Source organism: Amborella trichopoda, chromosome 7 (assembly GCF_054954075.1).
Source record: "Amborella trichopoda isolate Santa Cruz 75 chromosome 7, AtrichopodaSantaCruz75HAP2 v2.0, whole genome shotgun sequence".
In the NCBI taxonomy this organism is placed as follows: Eukaryota; Viridiplantae; Streptophyta; class Magnoliopsida; order Amborellales; family Amborellaceae; genus Amborella; species Amborella trichopoda.
The window spans coordinates 6,833,057-6,854,796 of record NC_142342.1 but is presented as its reverse complement, the minus strand read 5'-3'; the positions used below and the strand labels follow the sequence as shown (position 1 = coordinate 6,854,796).

Genomic DNA, 21,740 nt, shown 5'->3' with positions numbered 1-21,740 from the left:
TGTCTACAAAAGGGACCATTTATATTTTATACATGGAAATCACAATCATTCTTGTCTTATAAATTTTAAAATGGGTGGTTGTAAGAGTATCATTGAATAGATACAAAATTAAAAAAAAAAAAAAAAGTCTCGGCCTTAGTGACTCACACAAAACATCTAATTTGACATCTAATAAGTGAGAATGATTGTGACCCCGATATGCAAAAGATAAATGGAGACCATCACAAGTGAGTTATTTTTGTCCTAAAAAAAAAAATTACTTTTTAACTTTGGTAGGTGGATGTAAACATAAAAATTATTAAGATTAGTAGGGTGGTGTCAAAAATATTAGAAGTGGCATGTCAAGAAAGTGTGGTCATGGGGGGATCTATAAATTTCCCAAATTTTTACAAGTGACAAGTCATATTTGGAAACCGCCTTTGACACAGCCAAACATACTAGTGCTAAGATTCTTTAGAATGATGAACACAAATAGAAAAACAAAGACGAGGGGACAAAAGAGCAATAATATATAGCTTATTTGTGTCTTCTGGAAGATTTTGAATGTATTTTTTCCAATTTTCTGGACATCTTGATGGATTATTCTTATCGGTTAAGCCTGGTTCAAATTGAATTAGCAAAAAAAACACAACGATTTTATAAAATTTTCATACAAAATTCAATGTAAATAACAAAACTAAATTGTTGATTTTGAATTGATAATGATTCTCGCATAATTCATGATAATTTCATCACCTTCTATCCAAAAACGTTTTTCTAGCTGATAATAGATAAAGTGAGGGTAACAAACAAGCTTCCACGCCATAAAGTTTGGCTTGGAGTTTTAGAATTCGGAATCGGACAAGGGACCGATTCCAAGTAGACCGATCACTCAGATATTTCTGAGCCAGATCATTGTATGGACAAAATCGAAAATACAAAAATTAAAAAACCAGGGAAACATGCAACTCTTGGGTTCCTCAAACCAGAATTGCACACCCAACACTTCCTGACTCGAGACAATTCTTCCGTTTAGCTATGCTCTCTCTCTCTCTCACACACACTCTGTATGATCACTTTTTCAATATTTCCCTTGTATGATGGTTATACTCCTGCAATCAAAAAATAATAATAAGAACAAGGTTGCCTTTTTTAAAAAAAGAATAGCTCAATGACCATTTATTTGGATATATTACAAGAGAACACTCGATCCTGCCTATTCTGAACAGGAGTCTAAGTTTGATGAGCCTAAATGTAGAGAGAGGAGGTTGATTTCATACTCTCTATAGTAATTCAATCCCCATAGTCCAAACGGTTAGATGGCTAAGATACATACCTTACATTAGGCAAAATCATTTGGGTCATCAAGGACCTGTTCAAACATACCCAGAAGCCTGAATTTCCAGGTTGATTTACAAGGATCATTTGTTAGGTACAGGCTTAAACGGTTTTAGCCTGAAATTATTGCAAATCATACGATACAGACGCCACATCCTTCAGTTTACCTGCAAGCCTTGTGACTGCATGCTCATACCATGAATCTAGGGGGGGGAAGATGCACTTTCTTCATGACAATGGCTGGTTTCCTCTCTCTCTCTCTCTCTCTCTCTCTCTCTCTCTCTCTGGCTATTCATTCCTCCTCCATTATTGGCTGCATCCCTCGGATTGTATGGGCTTTACAGTGTTGTATGTGGGACTATCTCTGTACATCTTGGAGTGATAAACTGATCATGTACAAGCTTGGAGAAGTGGGCTTTTAAATCTGTTCGCTCTCGTAACTCGATAACCGCGAGTCTGATAGAACCGAGAAAAGTTGGGTTTCTACAAAGAGCTGCAATATAGTGGTGAATGTATAGTTAATGCAAGTACTCTTTACCAGTAATTAAAAAAGAACATTAATGCATTTATAAGAGAGGAATATACACATTGAGCAGATTGGTACTGTTGATTATGTTTCTCCATAATGTTTATGAGGGCATTAGCTCTTTTCCCCAACCATCAACAGATCAGTATGTGCGCATGAATGCCTGTGCGTGTGGATGCACACGCACACATGTGTGTGTGTGTGTGTGAGAGAGAGAGAGAGAGAGAGAGAGAGAGAGAGAGAGAGAGAGAGAGCTCAAACTCGACATCACATCTATGCACTAACATTTACACTCAATCTCATAGTAACTCATTAATGGATTAAAACAATATACTCACAAGGAAGTACAAGAAGAGCTCAAAATAAGACAACCTTATAGCAAGCAAAAGAAATTCAAATTGTTTGAGGAAATTGGAAGCATGTACTATTAATATGAACTTCACATGAGCTTCTTTTCCTCCTTTTATTTACTTTCATAGTTTATCCATGTGGATGGTGTCCTGTACAGACAACATCTTTCACTCACTTTTTTATTCTTTTCTCTACACAGGAATAACATTCACCACAGAATGGCACACAGATATAGACAATATACCTTGACAAATGCTCGGTCCCTATAAGGGAAGGAATCGACAAAACTGTCCTTAAGAAGAAGTGAAACCTGAAAGATAACCCAACAAGGGAAATAAACATATATCTAAGACACTGGAAAGAGAACTTTGCATTATCACGGAATTCAGAAAAACTAATTAACATGCAGAAAAATTAACCGACTCTGGTTAGCTTTCTACCGACCCTGTCATTGTTTGATTGTACATTGGTAATTGTATGAGATCGCAAATTTGAGCAAAGTGACTCCAGGTACCCCCTCATGACACCCAGAAAGAGCTGAGCAGCTTCAGCCTGCGAAATTGTACTGTCAGTAACTAATGAGATATTTAAAAACTTAGTGCAGAGAGTTTTTCCAAACCCAATGGGTCCACAAGGATAAGACCAGCTCTGCTGTGTTCAAGACAAAAGAATGCCATTCCAATTTTACAGTATGGACCCTTAAGGTTTGGCCTGTCGGTAGACATCCCTGGTTCTTAAGCGGAAGGTGTGTGCTTCGACTGAAGTTTGTGCCCAAAACAAGCCACATGACCTACTCTTTTTCTCCTTTTTATTGCATCTTTCATTAAATAACCTAGAATCAAAGTGAAATTTGCTTTCTTTCAGTACTGAGAAGACCGAAACAAAGCCAAGTCTAATTCTTCACCCCATTTTTATCCCTCTTTAGGAAGCTGTTCTGAAACCAACACCCTGTAGTAGTGCTTCTTTCTCTTTCTTTCTTACTGAAAACAATGGTCAGAACCCTCAAGACCAAAAAATTCTACCCCAACCCATTCTTAGATATCTCTTTTTCATTTGCACTCACTATTCCTCATAATCGAAACTAAATGATTTCCATAGGAACGTCCTGTCCATAAGAAAACACATTCCATATACATGGCGCATCTATCGTAGAATATTTGATGATTTCTAAAGTACAAAGAAGAAATTCATTAACTTTCTCAATAGGTGAGTGTTTAACTGTATGCACCTGCGCTTCATTGCATTTATGCACTGGATGCCTTTTAGCAATAGAGTCTTGACATGCAAGTCTTGCATGGATCGGTGCCAATTCTGACACAAGCTCCCGCTGTCGAGGAAGTGAAGGCAGTGTACACGTCTTTACCTGAAAATCACACATAACCAACCACAGAAAAGTTAACTTCCCAGCATTTACAAAATTGTGATCACATAAACTTGAGAAAGTTTAATTTGAAATGGAAGTAGGATGGCAAGGATGATAACTTAACCACTCATGGCTACAGACTAGCATCATGCATTTAGACTAAACTTGATACAAAATTCTAAATCAGCATATGAGAAAAGCTATTAGCACTTTTCTCAATTTCCAGCATAAAGGTTAATGGCAGAAGGCTTCAGCAAGTAAAATACCCGTTACTAAGCACCGTAACTTTGCAGAGTAACAAAGTTACGCAAACTCTCAAATTATAAACTAAATAAGAATGTCAAGCATTTCTCCCTTCTGAATATAAGAAAGCATCCAAACCAGAAATTCTTCCAAAATAAAATATCTGCATGTTCCAAAAATATGCAATTCTTCCAAAATAAAATATCTGCAAGTTCCAAAATCTGCAATTTATTCTTCTTAAAGAATGATTTTGATCCTACCAATACATTCTTCGAAAATGGCTTCAGAAGACAATAAAACTGGAATGATAAGTCACTCACCTGATTCTTGTACACATTAATTCGAATGAGATTGGAAGTTTTCATCTTCAGTTCAGCTGGCTTATGTTGGATGCCAACCTAAGGAATGCCAAAGCAACAAATTAGTAAGTTTAAATTCAGTTCAAGAATTATACAGAATTATGTAGGAAATAGAAAGTAGCACACAAATCAAGCTGGTTTATACCTTTTTAGTTGCATATATAAAGCATGACAAATAAAAATCAACATGCTCTCATTGACATAATATGATGCATAAAAAAGTACTAACTCGTCTATGAGAAAAGAATAACTGTAAACATAAGAAAAGTTGCCAGTTTACACAGAGATGGGTAGAAAACAGAATCATACTTACAACGAATGGAACAGGTGCATCAAGAAATTCATGCATCTTTCTCGGAAGCACCTGAATTCGACACATAAATGGAAAATTAATTTCAAGCATTATAATCTACATTAACAAGAAGTATTACACACCTATGATATGAACATTTTAAGGCGTGCATGAAAAATGTTTATGGATAAATTATAGAGGTTGCCACACAAGCAAGAGAATTTTTTGGGAGAGGGAGTTGTTATGGGAGGGGCAGGGGAGAGATGGGTCGGAATAGATTGGGATTCCCTATAAAGAGAAAATATAATTCTACTAGCACACAAGCAAAAGTACAACATGTTCATTAAAGACTATCAAACTTACAGGAAGCAATAAACTCTGCCACTCAAATGGACGGATCATGGGAATAATTGATAGTACAGTGGCTGAAAGGATACCCTGAAACCAACACAGTTCTCAGATGAATAAGATAAAAAAACCAGGCAATGAGTAGAACTTACTATTTGCTTGAATTATTCCGTGCAGTAACCAACAGACATACAAGTACTCATACATCTAAAGGGACAACCCAATATATAAAGTAAACTCACCAAATTGGGGCATATGACAACCACTTGTTTTTCCAGCAAAGCTCCTGTGAATAAAGCTAGCACCTGAAATTATCTGAATCTCATGAACAAAACTTCATTACAATTCCCATATCGAACCTTCATCTTGAGCATATACAATGATAATAATAATAATAATAATAATAATAATAATAATAAATAAATAAATAAATTCCAGCTTCCAGGCGAGCTGGGCAGCCAGGCACCCTAGTTGGAGCCTAGACGAGGTGCTAGGCAGCATATTTTACTAGGCTTGATCTTAGAGGATTTTACACCCTAAGAAGCAAGATATTGAAAATTTCTTGAGAATGAAAACATTTTCCAACTTCCTGGTTTCTTGTGAAATTGAAGTGTATTCATTCCTATAATTTTTTAGAATCAAAGTGGTTGCAAAACAGGATTTTCAGCAACTAAAGGTCACCCATTTGTGCCAACTTTGATTGCATTTGAAAGGTTAGTGTCTCACATTTCTTGGTTTAGGGTTTGCTGACATTTATTAATATTGATTTGTGATTTGTTTATTTATTTATTTTGGATATGTTTTCTTTTTTGTTAGTTCAACTGTGATAGTTTGGGTTCTAGTTTTGAGTTTTATGTTTTGGTTTAGTTCGATTGGGTTCTACTTTGAGTTTATCGACATTTTATTGAGGTCAGATAACCCAATCCTAATAAAATGTCGATAAAAGTCGCGCATCATAGTAACTTTTTCTACTTTATTAGTAAATTTTTACATATTTGGGGAATTGCTCTTTCTTTTTTTTTCTAAATGATTAAATAGTTTCTTGCTACTTTATTGTTTTGAGACTTTATAACACATTCTTTCAATACAACTAAAAGTTCAGCAATACAATGTACTTTTTTAAGAAAAGTGTACTCTTACTGCATTTTTTTTGTTATTTTTTTTGGCGGGGGCGGAATGGTTTGCAACCCAACCCCCCAAGTACCACTCTATGGTGCATGGAATCCCCCCTTTCAGTCTGGGCCACCTAGATATCAAGGCAGCTGCTTCAGCCATCTTGAAAATTTGGGCATATAAAAGAGTTAAGCACATTACTGCACTCCAAACAAATGACAACAAATTATTAGAAAAGAAATTACACTTTCAAGAGACAATGCACGGCAAACTGTTGCAGTGGTCCACACAGAGAGAGCGAAAGCCTCCTCAGCAGCCGCTAATTTTGCATTCACCTTAGAGAAAATTATTTACCTCTTAGCATTGAAATATAATAAAACTATCGCCAATACATTTCACAATAGAACAATGGAAAAGGAAATTGTAGAAATTTACCTCAGCAATTTCTAACAATGAACGAGGAGACCCTGTATCACCATACTTGCCACCTAAACCCAAGGATGGAACACTGGGTCTACTATATCTAATTGGTTGCAGGTGCTCCAATGGCTGGAAAACTATTTCTTCTCCCCGTGATGGTATGGGGAATTGATGATAACCACAAACTATCTGCAGCAGATCATTTTTGTGCACCTATTGCCATTTTCCCCATAAAAGATCAGTATAAACTTTAGGCACACATGCTACAAAGAACTCAACTTCCAAACGTAACATAGAATTTACCTTAGCCCAGTCCATTACTTCTTCGTCACTAATATTCTTTTCAGCACCAGAGTTAACTTCATCGACATCATCATCTTCTGAGCCAATGCTTCTCACTGAACTGAGCCCCAGAGAAAGTTTCCAGTTAAGCTATAAACCCAAGTTGAAGGAGAATAGGGAAGGAGAAATACCCCAAAAATGTTAAAAGAAAGGGAGAATAATAAAGCAATACCTGGAACACCTGCATAAGTCATGCACGTGCTTCCGAGATTTCAGAGTTCCAGACCGTTATTAGCTTCCAAAAATGATTTATCAATCAGCCTAATATTTTCAGAAAATGCTAAACTGGTACTTTGATACCCAACAAGGGTGAAATACTGTTTCAAAAAAGAATGGCCAGCCAAGGCACTGTTAGGAAATTTAGTGGTATTTATGAAGATCTCCAGGTAATGTCTAGCGCTTTCCCTAAGTAAAGGTCTGACAAACCAAGAAGACATGACTTACTGCAGGTTCTGGTTCTATGTAAAGTAAATCATCGATGATGCAGAACAGTTCATAGTTATCAAGACCGGACCAATCCGGCCCAATCGGACCCATTGCACCGGCAACCAGTCCGATCCAAAGCAAATACTGGGTTTGGCTGAAAACGGATCAAATGTTTAACCATTTATACTACTCAGGCATGATGGTCTTGAACAGTCAAACCGGTTAAAAAAGTTGAACATTTTTTTGCAAAATATTTTATGTTTTAAACTATTATTTATTTTTCTTTATGTTTTGAAAATCCTGTTCAACAAGTTCGATTGACAATCAAATGGTTTTGACTAGACCAGACCCCTCACCGGTTCAGTGGTTGTCCAATCTTGATAACATTCGTATAGTTAGCCGACAAGCATATGGTAGATTTGGAGTTATGCCATATGCAGTTCCATAAGAGCTTAAAAACACACATTCCATATTGAATACTATAGTGGGTTTGAGGAAAATCTTAGAAATAAGTGAAAGAATATACAATGGTTTACTGAACTATGGCAAAGTATAACCTGCCACGGTCATGCCTGTCTAGTGAAATGACCAATTACGATCGAGAATATTGGGTCATCTCCTGCTGCAGTGAGCACTCTATCTCCATGCTTATCCATCATTTCATCAGACGGCCATGAGCCAAATAGAGAATGGTTTTACATAGCTTGTTTATAAAGAGGGATTCCAGTCACAGAATACATGCATAACCAACATAAAAAGTTCAAGTATCATGATATATTATTACCTAAATAAAGATTCTGAACTTCCAACACGTTCAAATGTGCGACCTGTAGCGCAGTGAAATGTTCCAACCTCTGGTGAAGCCTGACCATTCTCATAACCACCATTCTGCCTTTCAAAAGAATCAAAGGGGCAATCTGAAGACTCAGATACATACCCATCATAAGATTGCATGCTTTTCCTGGTGTCCTTATCAATTTCCCTTGATTGACTCAAATCAGAAGCCTCACTAGCTGGGATGCTTACTGGTGACACAGGTTCTGATGCCCGAAATGAAAATGATTGGACTTCATTATCTGATATAAGACCAGCTGCTGCAGCAGCAAGCCCTAAAACACTATCAACAGGAATGGCAAACGCCATCCAATCGTTCAGGTTTTCTCCATTTGGGGATTCGGGGATCTCGTTTCCCCTCTCTCGAACTTTAACCATAGGTGGAACACAATCTGTGAGAGTCATTTCGTTAACAAATTCTGTTATTCTATCCAAGCGCTCTTGAGCAATTATACTGTATCCACAAAAATAATATGTCAGTAGTTACAGAAACTTAAACATGCAAACCAACACAATAGGTGTGTATGTGTATGTATCCACTGAAAACTTGTGATGAGGAACTATGAAATATCTAGCAATAAAACAAGAGTGTACAAGATTTTTCAGAATATCCCCAAATATTAACAAAAAGAATAGTATACAACAGTCCATAAGACTATGAAGACCACAGTCCATTGCGGTCATGACCCTCAAACAAAAGGATGGCCAGTGATGGAGTGGTACCCTTCAAAACAGAGCATGGTTCACGCTCTTATCCCCTCCATCCATCATTCTGTTGGATGATCATGATGCCAATAGGCAATGCTTTTCTGTGGTCTGCTGGAGTATACTATATTTTTCCCAACAGATTGATCATTTCTCATTTGCAAACCACTACTGGTAAAGAAGTAATATGATGAAAAGAAAAAAGAGAGGATTATGAGAACAAACAAAACATAGTATCAGGCAAGATGTTGAACTTATGCACCTGTTTAGCATCTCATAATGGAGCTCGAAAAAGGGGACTCTCGTAAGTATGCAGTAGCAACGCGGCGCAGACACCAAAAAACGACTAGAACTTGAAGACTGGAATTGTGGGGAAACAGAACCTAGTATACCTGGTGGCCTCTGAACAATTTCCTGGACGTGTAAGCATACACCATATAATGTTGCATTATCTGCTACCTGTTCAAACACTAAGACATAAGTGTTCATAACCAGTGATTTAAAAAAGAGATTGTATATTATGAGACAATTTATTTTTGGTACAAGAAGGTCACATTCATTCTTAGCCATGTGATGCGATATTTAATGCATTGAAATGCGTCACAACATTCGAGATATCTTGTTTTGGACATTGTGCCTAGTCAATGACATATTCCCAACCACCCAATTTCACATCTAGCGTTCAATAGTAGTTGTGACCTCCTTGTACCAAACGTAAATAATATCATTATCTATATTTTTTTAAAAAAATGGAATGATGGTGTGTAACACCCATCCACCGATCCCGATCTAGATAAGCCTGATCAGCAAGAACGGCAATCCGCAAAAAATTTAAAAATAAAATAAAAAATAAATATAAAAGGAGTGAACTTATATACAAGTTAATATTTGCATGGGGGGAACCTTGACCTTCATCCCAAAGTTGGGGGTTGGAATCCGCACTCTTCCTATATGTATTTTTTTTCCCACTCTTACTGTATTTATGATTTTCTTATTGTAATGTTGAACATTTAAAAAAATTGAAAGATACCCGTGAGATTCGAACAACTTGAGACTCACAAACACACATGCTAGCCACATCACATGTTTAAATCTTTTGTAACTTTTTCCATCTCACTTTATATATGATTGTTTCATTAATGTTGAACATCTAAAAAAATAGAAGCAGACCCCATGAGTTTCGAACCTTGACCTTGATGCTGACAAACGCAGGAACTAGCCATATCACACATTAGAACTTTTTGTTATGAAATGCACATATTATATTGTATTAACCAGTGAATCATCGATTCCTACAGAGGGTAGCCACAGTCACCGGTGATTCCTTATCCAGAGTGACGATTTTTTAACCTTGTTTAGAAACCCCATTTCAAAGAGATTATGATCTACAACTATGAAAAGCACGTGCAACTGCCCAGCATTCCATAACATGCTTCTGTTACACCGACTGTTGTACTATAGTCACCTTAGTAAGGTGGTAGTACTAGACTCTTGTCTTCCCTGTGCCACGAGTGAGGCTTCCGAACGAGTAAGGCTCCTTACTACCTTCCTTGCCTTTAGGTAAGGGAATAGTCCTACTGTCTACCCTATTGGGTGGGTGGGGTTCCAATACTTTCTATTCCCAGTAAAAAGGTAATAGCTCTTTTCCTAAATTGCTTGCAAAAATGTATTCTTTTTGTTTCATCATTTTTTTCTTTTTTTTGAATTTTTGTCGATAGGTTACAAGGTAGGAATCAAACCTGAGGCATCACGCTGTAGCTCTGCCACCCTGACAACCCGCGCCTTGGGTTCGTTCCTAGTTTATTTGAGTCATCACCATCCAATGAAATGATGGATGGTGGAGGAGAGAATGGGAGCTATCATTGGTCAAGTCCTGTTCTACTAGGTCACACTGACTCTCCATCACCATTCATCGCATTGAATGTTCTATGTCTTTTTCTTTTGAAAGAGTTAAAAACCCAAGGATCAGATGGTTGATACCATGTATTAGCATTTTAATTTTATCTTTTTTTTACAAACATAATAATAAGCTATTATTTGGGGCATCCACTCTTATAGTTCTTATGCACCTAAAAAAATATAAAATAAGTATTTTGAAACAAGTAAAATGACAAAAATACTCCTGAAACTTTGAGGGGTATATTGGTCATTTTTAATTTACTTGAATTCTTTTTTTAATATTTTTTAGAGATGTGCCCTGATGAGGCAAACGAAATCTCCAAAATTCGTTAAGCTATGAGATTTTTAAGAGAACAAAAATAAAAATAGTATTGGAAAAAAAATTTACAATGATGCCACAGTACATCAACCATTTCCAAACTACAGTCTTCCATAATGGGGGCATGGAACTGGTGCTATCCACTTTTTGTGGAAATTGGAAGTTCCAGACAGGCCACCCACTAGCATTTCCTGTTATCAAACATGGATGTGCTATAGAAACCAGCAGAGCTAGAAAGTTCCAGAAATTAAATGTGCCATAAGAGTAACAATTAGAAGCTTTATTTTAGTCATGTTCCCCAGTTGAACTACAAGAAAAATGAAACCAATTTTGCATTCCCTCTGAAATAAAAAATATCCTCTATCAGAGCATATGCAAAAATATAACAAAGAACACGGAGAATATCAACCTAACTAATTTTTGGAAGGCTATAGGCCTATACAAATCGCAGTAAAACAAATGCAAAAGGAATTTTTTTATTCACTACCCAGGTTATATGATTTCACCAAGCCAAATAAGTCAACTTAACCAGGTCGCTCCTAATTATCGATGATAACATGTATTTTCTATTGCATTGCAATTGCATGATTTATTTGGTTCAGGTTGTGGCTTTATATTTCATTCTACCCCAAAAAGTAAACCAGAAACTAATGGTATGAGAGACACACCAAGTGATCCAAAATAAAATGTATTGGAGAAACTTCAACCCATAACTCAGCTTAAGAAGCATAAGAAAGGACTATCCTGGAAGATCCATATCGCAAAAGATCAAGAAAAGTATGAAGTATTCAATTAGAGTGAAAGCAACGTCTATGTCGCAGCAATAATATTCAATCTATCCATTAGGCGTATTTCAAGTAATTGTTTACTGTCCTCGAGTACCCATACAAAGCAGTACCAACAAAGTTCAATTTCCATAATGACAAGATATATATTATTGAGTGAATCACGGCACTAAAAGTTAATGGATTCTATCATTCACACGGTATTCTATACCACAACAATCAAGTGTGACTAAACAATATAATAATGAAACAATATAGTAATGACAACCACACGACTAACCTTGAGAGAAAATATAAACGATAAATCATCCCTAGATAGGTGCTCCTGCAAGTAAAAATTCATGATAAGAAATTCCCAATCAGAAATGAGAATTAAAAATACAGGAAATAAGATCTAGAACTCATTGCAGTAGGGGCCAAATGGATTCCATAGGACATAAGAGAACCAATTTAGATGCAAAAAGTTAAAAAACATAACAAGTATACCTGAAAAGAAAATGACCCGACATAAGAAATGCACATACGCCCATAGAAATGCACATTCATTTAGATCACCAAATTCGATTCCCACCACTTAAAAAAATTTATACATCACTCATGAAAAGAAAATAATTTTAAATAAAGCATGCCTACCTGGCCATATACAACTTCATTAAGATCGCTCATTGATGGTGTTCTTTCCATGAGACGAGCCTGCAACATTTTCATAAGGCTATCAAAAAAACCAGACCAATCCAATATCGCTGGTGAAAAAGATTTACGTTAGAGAAGGGTTCCTAGCAGAAGCAATGCGGAACAGTGAAAAAACTAGGTCATGATAATATGTGAAGCATTCTCCATAGGGAAAAAACTGCATAATCCCATAAGTTAATTTCTAAAACAATAGCTCCACACAAAAACTCCTCAAAACATACTGTTCATCCCAAGGAACAAGCTCATGTAAAACTAAATCCAAAAAGAAAAAGCAAAAAATGTTATTTTATGAGGAGAGCGAAAATTCAGTGCATACATACCATTTATTTTAACAAATAAAAAATTGAAGGAGCGAAAAATAATACTTATTTTTAATTTCTATTCAATTTTAAATGATGAATATTTTCATTTTAGTTTTAGGGTTTAATTCTAGGTTTTTTAGTTTCTAGTAATTCTAGGGACTTTTTAGATATTTTAATTTAAGTTAGGGAGTTTAGTTTCAAGTTATACGTAAGTTAGGACCTTTTGATCAAACATTAATTGTATGGACAAATGTTATCTAAAACAATAATTTTTTGTTATAAATAAAGGCGTGGATGGGCTAGAGAGGCATTCACGTTTTCTTCTTTAAGAAAAGAAAGGCTTTGTCTTGTAAAAGAAGCCTAAGGCTTGAGCCATAGGTGGGAGAAAGCCTTAAGGTTTCTCCAAAATTGTTGGTGTCAATGTGCTTCTTGCTGATTTATTATGTTCTTCAAGTTCTCCTACATCAAGTGGTATTAGAGCCCGCGACCTACACGGAATTTACTGTAGCAAGAGTGAGTACGGAAGTTATTGTAGCATGTGCGAAATTTACTGTAGCACAATTTTTGGTGCCCTAGATCAACAAAAAAGAGAGAAAATTATAGTGGGGTCTAAGGTTTGCTGATTTTGGCCAACGTTTTGCCAAAACAACCTAGATCTTAATGATTTCAACAATTATTGTTGATTATTTGACTAGGGTTTGTGATTTCGACAAACACATAGCAGTAATAAGGGGCCATAGAAGGGGGATTTTCATGGACCCGCTCCGTGATCCCAAAGATGAGAGAATTGAAGAACTTGAAAGACAAGTTCAGTGGCTGACACAACTATTCGTGACCCCCAATAATGGGCAAGACGGTCATCTGTCAGCCCATCAGCCCAGGAGGATCTTGAATACAACCCCTTTTCACCATTGCGCTCCGCGAGTGGAGTCGAGTGATGAGGATAGCGACAGGAGACCTAGACATGGGGTGCGTCACTCTAGGGTTTTCAATTTGAAGGATGGGATTTTTTATTTTGACACAGATTTCATGGAAAGTCAGCAAATTGTAGATTGAGATTCACCATTAATCTTCGATAATAATCAGATAAACAACAAGATTTCTTAGGAGATTCGATTTATGATAAAGATCAAGATGATGGTGAAGATATCTTGAAAGAGGGTGAAGAATATGGAGAGAAGGCAACAGGAGGACTGATCCAAATCATGGCCTTTCAAGATGTTATTAATATTGAAGAGATAGAGCATTCAAAAAATATACGATATTGGAATCAGAGTAGTACAATGGAAGCATGGTTGATTAAGAATCTGCAAATTGTGGCCTTAATTCCTCAATATACATTTCAGGATCCATTTCTTGAGGAATTTTTTTATTAAAAATAATCTTTTAACCAACAAAGAAGAAGAAGGTTGAAGAAGGTGGTTTTGACACTGAATTCATCTTAGCACACTTCAAAACTCGAAGAAGAGTTTTCTCCAACCAAGAGAGAATGATGGAGGGATTTTTAATTTCTATTCAATTTTAAAAGATGTATATTTTGATTTTAGTTTTAGGGTTTTTAAATTTCTAGTAACTCTAGGGACTTTTTAAATATTTTAATTAAAGTTAGGGAGTTTAGTTTCAAGTTATAGTTAAGTTATGACATTTTGGTCAAAACTTAATTGTATGGACAAATGTTATCCAAAACAATAATTTTCTATTATAAATAAGGGCGTGGATGGGTTGGAAAGGCATTCATGTATTCCTCTTTAAGAAAAAAAAAGACTTTGTCTTGTAAAATAAGCCTAAGGCTTGAGCCATAGGTGAGAGAAAGCATTAGGGTTTATCCAAAATTGCTTGTGTCAAGGTGCTTTCTAAAAAGACTTTTATGTTCTTCAAGTTCTCCTACATAAAAAATGATTTAAGAACCAGGCTTGAGAGAGGTCTGTTTGACCCAAATTTCATAAATGCCCTCATTATCACTATAAATAAATAAATAAATAAATAAAAGAAAAAACAGACTTTGAATCCTTAAAGGAAAGTTTATATAAGGCAGCAACCTTACATCATGTAAGGTTGCAGCAATCTACATTGTCGATTTTAGACGGATGGAGTAGGTTTGACATTGTCTACACTATCCAACTAGAATAGATGTGTAGAACAAACCACCTTACTTCTACAAGCAAGCTTACCGCCTTAAATAAACCACACCCTACACACGAACACACACACACACGCACACTTCAATCTTACCTCTACAAGCAAGAGTGCTGCCTTAGGCGATTTGAACAGCCTATATTCAACTAAAAATGGTGAAACATTTTGGCCTACATTTTTGGTGCTTATTGATTTTTTGTTATTATTTGAATTGCCTATATGAGGGGTACATGCGTGCAAAATTTGCGGTCCATTGCACTCCTACTTTTTATGAAAAATTTTCTAACATGTTTGTTCATTTCTGTGAGATTCAAACTAGTAGTCAAACCTATACCATTCCATAGGTCCACGGGCTCATATGATCATTATCCACACACACATGCACGTCCGAACACACACACACACAAACGCACACACAGACACACAAAATATTTGGTAAGCCCATGAGCGTATGTCTACAGTTTTATGCTTTTAGCTCATGCCCGAAACCTAGTTAGGAGATTTGTTTGACATGAAAACACAACATTGAATCACCATTTGAATGATTAAATCTGACTGTTCATATGCCAGTCAGCTTAAGGGCCAAACACCATAGGGGATTGTTAGACCTTGCCAAACAACTTTAGTTCCCCAGATGAACAATTTCGGCAGGGGAGGAGGTGGGGGAGATATTGAGTTTGTAAATCCCTAGATCTAACCATCCCCAAAATGGACTATTGGGGGCATGATTTTGAATTTTTTTAAAGGTGTGATCTCCCCCCCACCACCCCCACCCCCGCTTTTTCCTTTTTGTGTGTGCATGGTTGATGTAGATCACTAAGATGGATAGAGATGATGTGCAAATTTTCAAGTCAATTGGAATTGACCCATGAGCTAAATCTTTAGAAGCAAGTTCATGGGCCTACAAAAAATCACCACACGCATACACACACATTCCTCAAGCTAAAAAGAGAAAAAAGAGAGAACATCTCATAATCCAGGAGGCACAAATCCCACAAGTTGCATGTAGATAAGATGGTAAGCTGAACAAGAAGTGACTATATTTTATCTTGTATGTAAACAATAATTGCAATAAGAGATATCTATCAAGAACTAACTTTTCAGCAAACACAGGACAGAAAGAATTCCATTAGAAACTTTCTACCATTTTCAATTCTAGCAGTAATAGTCTTTCAACATAAATATAGGAGCAGCACCTAATAGATAATACTATTATACTAGCAAGCTAAAGGTATCAAAGCAGTCCCATCACAAGTAATACATATGAACTGAGCATTAGTGTGAAACCAAACAATTGAAACAAAAAGAGCATCAAAACATCCCCATTACAAATAATCCATACGAACAGAGCATTAATGTGAGACCAAACTATTGAAATAGAATTAAGACTTCTCATATGCCAACCTTCACTCCTCCGGGGAAGCAGAAGGCAGGAAGATCCTTTGCCCGCATTGCCAACCTCTTTCCAGGAGGATACTTAAAAAGAATCTGAAAATAGAACAAACAAAGGCCCAGGATATTGATGATGCAAAATTATTAAGCATGCAAAGCAGCAATAACAATCAAAAGCAGGAGCTAGACCATGCCAAAACAGGAACCACACAAAGGAACCATTTAACATTATAGAAATGACCTCCAAAAACAATCTTCTCAAATGCAACCTCAACTAAATATACGTGACAAACTTCTTAGTTCAATGAAATTGGTTCTTGTACGCTCCAAACATAAAAATCCAAATAGGAAGCAAGGTTCACATTTCTGATTTGAATCTTTTCCATACTATCGTGACACTAATGAAGGCAGCAAGGACAATAATGCAGGGCAAACCAACAGATACCTTATGAGTTAACATCTATTGTACTTCATTGGGTATTGTTTTCTGTCTCGAGAGCTCTAAGCAGATGAGCCATATGCTCCAAAATTTTCTGTACAAAGCAATGGAGATGAGATAGGTGTTTTGTTAGTTCTCGATGCTTATAGAGGTCCCCATTGATTCCAAATTGAGGCCCACAAACTATTTTAAGTGGGTGGACAGGGCCCCTCAAGGAGTATAATGTCCACATTAGAGAAGGTATCTCGGAAACAAGGAGACTATTAAGTTGCATGCAGATTAGGTTGAGGGGAAGCTCTATTCCAATAGTAAAGACCAATGGGACAATTTGGATTACAGATAGATCATGGGTTTTTCATGTAAGTGTTCCCCTCATAACCTTACAAATTCTTTGATTGGTTTTGTCTAGTGCATCATGACCCCACCAAGGTTTTAGCACTATTGTATTAGATTCTCATAATGGAAAATATGGGAAGAAAGAACAGTATATACATAAGTTGCAAATAGTGCATACAAATATATATGTATGTATATCTTGCCTGAAAATTCCGAGAAGGGAATATTTGTAATTTTAAATTTGCTTTAAAGATCCACTCATTATTCAAAAAGTCAAAGGAATCTTTTTAAATTTGAAGTTGAGTTTTAGAGGGATTTTGAAAAGACAAAAATACCCTTCCTAAAATACATGAACTATTTATAGTCAAAAATCATTGGTCAACACATGGATATTTTATGGTCAAAAGTTTTGGAGTAGTAAATTTTAAAATCACCATTATTCAGGGCCTGATTAAATCATATTAAACATGAATTGGGATTCCATATATCATTCTCCACAAGAATTTTGATTTAGTGGGGAAGAGGAGAAATTCATCATCCCACTCCAATATGATCATGGGAGAAGTTACTAACTCCTCCTGGTATTGTGATTAAATACCCATAAAAGATATTTTATATAAAAACAGTATTCTTGCCTATTTCGACGATCCCTAATACAGAACAAGCAATTCAGGAAATGCCAAATATGGGACCATAGATACACCACACTAATGGTGATTTGAGAATTTACCACTTCAAAACTTTTAACCTAAAATGCTCTTATGTATTCAAAAACTTTTAACTACAAATAGTTCATGTATTTTAGGAAGGTTATTTTTGTCTTTTCAAAATCCCTCTAAAACTCAATTTAAAAAGATTCCTTTGACTTTTTGAATGATGAGTGGATCTTCAAAGCAATTTAAAATTATAAATATCCCCTTCTCGAAATTTTCAAAAAAGCTATTGGTAATATAACTTTTATATTTGTAAAGGCATTTTATTGTCAAAAATTTTGAGGAAATTCTAATTTCACCATTAGTATGGTGTATTCTAGAATATCCCATATATACATTAGATAGATAGATATATAGAATAGAGAGAAAGAGAGAGAGCGATAGAGAAAGAAGGAGAAAGAGAGAAGAGAAGAGAGAGAGAGAGAGACGGGGCGGGGGGAGCAGAGGCCAGAAGCCAAGGGACAAGAGCAAGTGGAAAAAATGTAACAAGTGGCTATCATATACCAAGTTATGGGGCATGGAACCGTCAACAAGCAGAGGGGGCGGGGGGAGCAGAGGCCAGAAGCAAAAGGACAAGAGTAAGTGGAAAAAATGTAACAAGTGGCTATCATATACCAAGTTATGGGGCTTGGAACCGTCAACAAGCAGAAACCTCCACAGCACTCATGAGCCAAAAATGAGAAGGACATAGGGGAATCATTTCCATCACAATTTCCACTTTCTGTGTTTATTTCATGCATAAAGATTACGAGGAGACAACGGATCATTTACGCACCAATTGTTAGGTCAAAGAATCATTTGGAGCTGCTTCTCAAAGCTGTATGGCATACATGGGATGAAGCCAAAGATGGCAAATAGCATACGAGGTTTGGCTCCCTTCCCTATTAGAGGGTGAATTCCTTCGAAGATGCTCACCATTTTATCTTTTGAGGGATTTGAAAGAAGATAAAAACCAACCAAAAGTATTCAGAAGTCCTGCAACTAATAGATAAGTGATAAAGAAGAACTCGGGAATCGGTAACCCAATGGGAGCATGAAGGTAGAAAGACTCAAGATATTGGGCAAAATAAATTGATACAAAAATAGAGGGTGGTTAGGCTTAATGAGAATATGAACTTGGGGCCCGATTGGATCTCTGGAAAAATATTACCAAGAAATAGTTTTCTAGGGAGATTGCTCATTTCCCCCGGTTGGATCCAAAATCTGGGGAAATTTTTTCTGCCAAAAAATCATTTTCTCTACTTTGAGCCCAAAATAGAGAAATTGGTTTCTCTCTACAAGCTAAAAAATCAATTTCCCTGTCAGATTTCCTTACAGCTGAACCAAAAAAATTAAAACGAGTGTATTGCAAGTTGGGCCCAGAGAAAAAAGGGCAATCTCTTCCTCTCTCTCTCTTTCTCTCCCCCAACCCATCTTTCTTTCTTCTCATTCTCAAAAATCCTTATATCTTTGTTTCTTCTTTCTCTCTCTCTCTCTCCCTCTCTCTCTCTCTCTCTCTCTCTCTCTCTCTCTCTCTCTCCCCCCCACCCCCCCCATTTATATAACTCTCCTTCTACTTCCATCTTGCTCTAGCCATTTCCTTCTCTCTCTGTCTACCATATTTTCCTCTCCAGAGATTCATTGCATTTAACCCCTTTTCATGATAAAAATGTATATTTCATGGTGCAACCAAATGCTATCCAAACTTCCAAAAATCCAGTTACAAGAAATATTTTTCACAAGAAATGCATTTCACAGGAAATGCCCTTTTTCTAGACGATTTTTCCAAGGGTTCCAAATGGGGCAGACATTATGGTGCATAGGTCTGTGGAGTTGAACTTCAATAGCAGTTTGCTTGCAATCCGAATCAATTTAGAATAGGAAGCTTGTTCAAATAATGCAAAGAACTCTTAGACGAGGCTTTTGCAGTTATTCTAGCTGTTTACAACTGTACTGCAACACAAATGAGAGTGCTCAGTTATAAACCAGTTGAGATTGTTCCCTTAGCAGTTTCCTAGTCTACTACTAGCCAAAGGTGATCCGTTGAACATGACTAGGTGGGAGTATGACATAAGCCTCTACACCCATGGAAGACAGCAATTCTTTAACCATACTAATAGGGAAGGCATCGGATTACTTCCCCATGATTATTTATTTAATAAACTTCCTTCCCATTATTTGGGGTTTTAAGAGCGAAGTTGACCTTCAGGAAAATAACAGAACTACCTCTTAATGTGCCAATAACATGCATTTGCTATGTATCAAGATGTAAATGTTCTCCTTTACAATGAATGAAAAGCTTTAAGACCTATCCAAGAAAAAAGGAAAAAATAAGGATGCAACCAAACGTTTTGCTAATAAAAATTATATTAAGCACATGAGAAGAAAAGGAATAATAAGCATTGCAGGTAGACTAAAAAACACAAGGCAGGCCTAGGTAGTTTCAGGTCCTGACTCCTGAGTGCCTAGGCAGCCAACTTGAGTTCAAGGCCCAAAAAATAGAAAAATAAACAAAAAACAAAAAATGTGTATTTTGCATTTTTGACAGGTAATATTACCGATATTGTTTGTCCATGAATTTGGTATTGGATTAAATGTTTATCATGCAGCTATGAGTGTTGTGTAACTTAAGTGTGATAGTGTAAGTGAGTGACATTCATTGAAAGCGGGAGTGAGGGACACAGGCGAATTCTCAAAACTGCATAACATCTAAGCTAAAATTCAAACCTGAGGTTCCAAAGCAGGGAGGGGAGGACCACGGTATTGAAGCTTTGCGTTTCTTAAATCTATTATTTCAGATTTCGCCATCTCTGACTCCCAAGTCTTCCTTCTAGCAAATGCATCTTCAGTGGCCTCAACATTGGCATTTGAATGAAGGCCCACAATGACAAAGTGCTCAAATAGGGATGTTGGTTCACTATATTGTTTGCGCTCCTGCATAATACATAAAAGTATGAGCCAACAAAATCGAGTGATATGAAGGCAAAGGCCAAATTAATGATCAAGCACCACAAATCATGAGTGTATCACCCACTAAGAGAACACATACAGTAGTGAAGTCCCAATAGAGCAATTGTACCCTATAGCAGTGGGACAAATATTTTGGTTGTGGGTCTACAATCCATAATCTGGGAATAACAGAAACATAGGCATGCATACATGCAAGCACAAGCACAAGACATTCACTATTTATCTTTTCCGATCGGCAAGTAACTACTCTTGGCACTCAGCAATAAATGAATGAATGACAAGGAACTCTACAAAGTTAAGTGAATAATATTTTATGAGAACAAGATATTTATGAGACGTTATACATCAGTGGAAAAACAAATTCAAAGCTAGAAGCAATTTACCAGTGCATGTGAGTGGAGCTGGTACCATTGACGCTTTTGATTTGCCAAAATTTCGGGATTGAAGGATGATTTGCCCCCTTGATCTCTAGGATTTTGCCCCCATTTCCAGGCCTTTTGCATTTGGCGCTTCCATCTTTGAAAACTGTTATTCTCTTGCTTGGACGAAATCACAGTAGAAGGTCTGGGACGAACACTCTGTACAGCTTCAACAGCCACCCTAGCAACCTCTTCTGTTGTTGGATGTAAAACTGGGGAAACAGAATCATTTTCTCTCTCTAAAGATTCCATTATATCCTCATGCATTCATTCAACTTGTTGCTAACTCTTAATTCCCACTAAACAAGAGTTTTTATATCCTTCAACTAGTCAAACAACAAGCCATGGTCCTTCCCCAATGGATCATGAGAACTTTAAAATTGAAACACCAAGTGTTCATAAAAATCAACCAACTCTGAGTAAGGATACACACACCTTCAGAATGCTACTGATTCATATCAACCCTGCTCATAATGAACTCCACATGTAACACTAAAAACATCCAAAGCCAACCAACTTTTCAGTTATATCGCGTCCCTAAACTCTCATGAAACCCCTCGAATTAAAAGCTAGTCTAGAAAATCCATCAGAAAGGAACACTCTCAAGACCCCAGTGCAAAAAATGGAGACATCCACGAAAACAATCTTCTTCAAGAACTACCCAATGCTTCACCCAATGATACTCTTCTGAAGCATATGATCAAGTCATATAACCCGAC

The 21,740-nt window shown here is 36.6% G+C and overlaps 1 protein-coding gene across 6 annotated transcripts; it reads right to left on the bottom strand.

Moving 5' to 3' along the window:
• Positions 1-1,127: 1,127 nt before the first annotated feature.
• LOC18444210 (DENN (AEX-3) domain-containing protein) lies at positions 1,128-21,675 on the bottom strand. 6 transcript variants are annotated; one of them, XR_016058890.1, is made up of 19 exons: positions 20,986-21,675; positions 20,360-20,566; positions 16,178-16,261; positions 12,276-12,335; positions 11,923-11,967; positions 8,902-9,098; positions 7,885-8,388; positions 6,636-6,735; positions 6,348-6,545; positions 6,158-6,247; positions 5,940-6,045; positions 5,042-5,114; positions 4,815-4,889; positions 4,473-4,523; positions 4,121-4,198; positions 3,423-3,557; positions 2,639-2,746; positions 2,439-2,504; positions 1,128-1,810 (listed from the first exon to the last, which is right to left on the bottom strand). XR_016058890.1 is itself a non-coding variant. In XM_006854386.4 (18 exons), the coding sequence occupies exons 1-18, from the start codon at positions 21,286-21,288 to the stop codon at positions 1,736-1,738; spliced, it is 2,439 nt and encodes an 812-aa protein (XP_006854448.2). In that variant the 5' UTR covers positions 21,289-21,675; the 3' UTR covers positions 1,128-1,735. The 6 variants fall into 6 exon arrangements, 3 of the variants coding, with proteins under 3 accessions (XP_006854448.2, XP_088727352.1, XP_088727353.1); XR_016058889.1 differs by having other exon boundaries at positions 5,042-5,104; XR_016058888.1 differs by lacking the exon at positions 5,940-6,045.
• Between the last annotated feature and the right edge of the window lie 65 nt (positions 21,676-21,740).